Below are 2092 nucleotides of genomic sequence, written 5' to 3' on the forward strand. Positions count from 1 at the left end.
CATTCCTGAGGGGACACAAGGACATCCTCGTCAGCCGCCGGGCTCCCCCCCTACCCTCCCGCAGCCGGGGGGGGACCCTCCCAAGCAGGCAGCATCTTTGGGGTTGGTTTGGATGTCCTGGGCCAGGCAGAGCCCCTTCCACCCCATCCCAGCACAGGCTCTGCCCCTGCCTCCGTATCTGCTCCAGCCTCAGCCCCTCCACCCAGTCCTGCCCCGGCACTTGGATGCTGAGGAGCAGCTCAGGTGCCCCGGGTGGGCTCAGGACCATCTCACTGCTGTGGGGGAAAAGCCCCACAACCGACTCCCCCAGGCAGTCCCAGGGCAGTGACAGGGTGCTAGGGTATGAGGGGTGAGTGCCGAGAAGCCCCCATGGGATGCTGCAAGGCAGCTGAAGGGGGGGCATGAGGGTCCTTACCTGGGCGCTGCCGAGGGGCAACTGCAGGATGCCCAGGGCCAGCCAGGCTGGCAGCAGGATGAGGAGCATCATGCCGGGGCTGGCTCCAGCCATGCGGGCTGCCGGGACGAAACGCCGGTGTACTGGTTCTGCCGTGCTCACTTGCAGCTGCACTCCTGCGCTCGCTGGGATTTATCCGCGGCGCGTGCCCGCGTGTTTGTTGGTTTTTCCCCTGGCCAAGGCCGAGCATAGGAAAGTTTCCCCTTGGCAGTGGCGCCAGCCTCTCCCTTCCCTTCCCTCTCTGCACATCAGAGGCTTTGGGGCCTTTCATGTCACAGGGCCAGCGGATGCCGGGGCCAGGCGGTGGCTGTCACAGCACTTGCCACAGTACCAGCGGTGCCGGGCTCCCCCCACAGCCAGCCCACAGCTCCGGGGGTCCCTGGCACGTGGGAGTGCAGGATGAGGTTAATCCTGTGCATTTGCTAAGCGTGGGAAAGTCTCCAGGAGAAGGGATGGCTTTGGGGTCAGCACTGGGTTCCAGCTCGCCAGTGGGGCTGGGGCTCGCTGAGGAGGGCAGCCCGGCAGCACCGTGGACTCGCCGGCCTCGGCACAGCTTTGCTGGGGTGAGCTCAGCCACAGACGGAGCTTAGAGGGGGACCCCAGGGCTGCAGTGCCTGGAGTTGGGGTGCTGGTTGGTACTGGGGTTGGCATTAACATTAGGGTCAGGGTTAATGTTAGGGTCAGCGTTAGGATTAGGGTTAGAGTTAGGGTTAGCATTAGAGTTAGTGTGAGGGTTAGGGTTGGCATTAAGCTTAGGGTTGGGGTTCGCGTTGGGGTTGGGGTTTGCGTTGGGGTTGGTATGGGCTCCAGGACCCCTCCTGAGCTCCTGCTGAGCCACGCCCCCCTGAGCCCGGCATCTCTCCCTCCGCCGGGCCCCCGGCCCTCACATCTTCCCACCCCGTAACCACGCTGCTCGGCTCGCCAGAGTGGGTATTTGGCTTCGTGCCTGCGGCGGTGTGTGTTACCTCCCTGGCATGTTTAATTCATGGGGCAGGAGGAAAGCTGGCAGCGGGGGCCTCCTTAGCTGCCCCCAGGCCCCTGGCATCCAATCTCCCCCTGCCCCAAAGTGGGTGCCATGTGGGATCCCCACTCCTGCCTGCCTTCCCATCCCAACCCCGGCTCAGCGGCGGGGCTGGGGCAGAGCACAGGGGGGCTGACCCACTGTGGGGCATCCCAGCGGGGCTGCAGCCCAGGGCCCCGGGAGTTGTCTGCCGCGTTCGCGCCAGCAAGCAACTGTTTTGACAGAGCTATTACTCACCCGTCAAGCTTTTGTTCGAGCTGACCAGTGGTGCCTGTCCTGAGTCCTGAATAGGATCAAATCCTGCAACCAGACACACACACAAGCACACACAAGCACGCAGGAGCACGCAGCCGAGCTCGCCCCAATGCCAGGGCTGCTGCGAGGTGGCTCGTCTCTCCTGAATTCTCCCTCCAGAGACATGGGGGTCTGGTGTCCCCCCCCAATCCCAACCACCTGCATGAAGCTCTTGGCGCTGCTGGTTTGCAACCTCCTGGCATGGAGGGTGGGTGAGATGGGGTCGGATGCTCCGGAGAAGTTGTCCGCGCTGGCTCCGGGAGGTAATAGGGAGAGGGGCTGGGGGGTGGCAGGTGGGGTCTGCTTGCTGGCAGCAAGTTTGG

The 2092-nt window shown here is 64.1% G+C and overlaps 2 protein-coding genes across 2 annotated transcripts in view; one reads left to right on the forward strand and one right to left on the reverse strand.

The window, feature by feature from the left end:
• The window catches only part of FBLN7 (fibulin 7), a 2974-nt gene extending 2490 nt beyond the window's left edge, over positions 1 to 484 (reverse strand). The window contains exon 1 of the mRNA XM_035898806.1: positions 416 to 484. Coding sequence (XP_035754699.1) covers positions 416 to 484 — 69 coding nt within the window. The remainder of the gene's footprint in view (positions 1 to 415) is intronic.
• A 1409-nt stretch (positions 485 to 1893) lies between these two features.
• Positions 1894 to 2092, forward strand: part of LOC104130305 (C-type lectin domain family 18 member A) — a 4476-nt gene continuing 4277 nt past the window's right edge. Inside the window, exon 1 of the mRNA XM_035898807.1 lies at positions 1894 to 2032. Within this exon, the coding sequence (XP_035754700.1) occupies positions 1894 to 2032 (139 nt within the window). The remainder of the gene's footprint in view (positions 2033 to 2092) is intronic.

This window comes from Egretta garzetta, unplaced genomic scaffold, assembly GCF_000687185.1.
Source record: "Egretta garzetta isolate BGI_Z169 unplaced genomic scaffold, ASM68718v1 scaffold27, whole genome shotgun sequence".
In the NCBI taxonomy this organism is placed as follows: domain Eukaryota; kingdom Metazoa; phylum Chordata; class Aves; order Pelecaniformes; family Ardeidae; genus Egretta; species Egretta garzetta.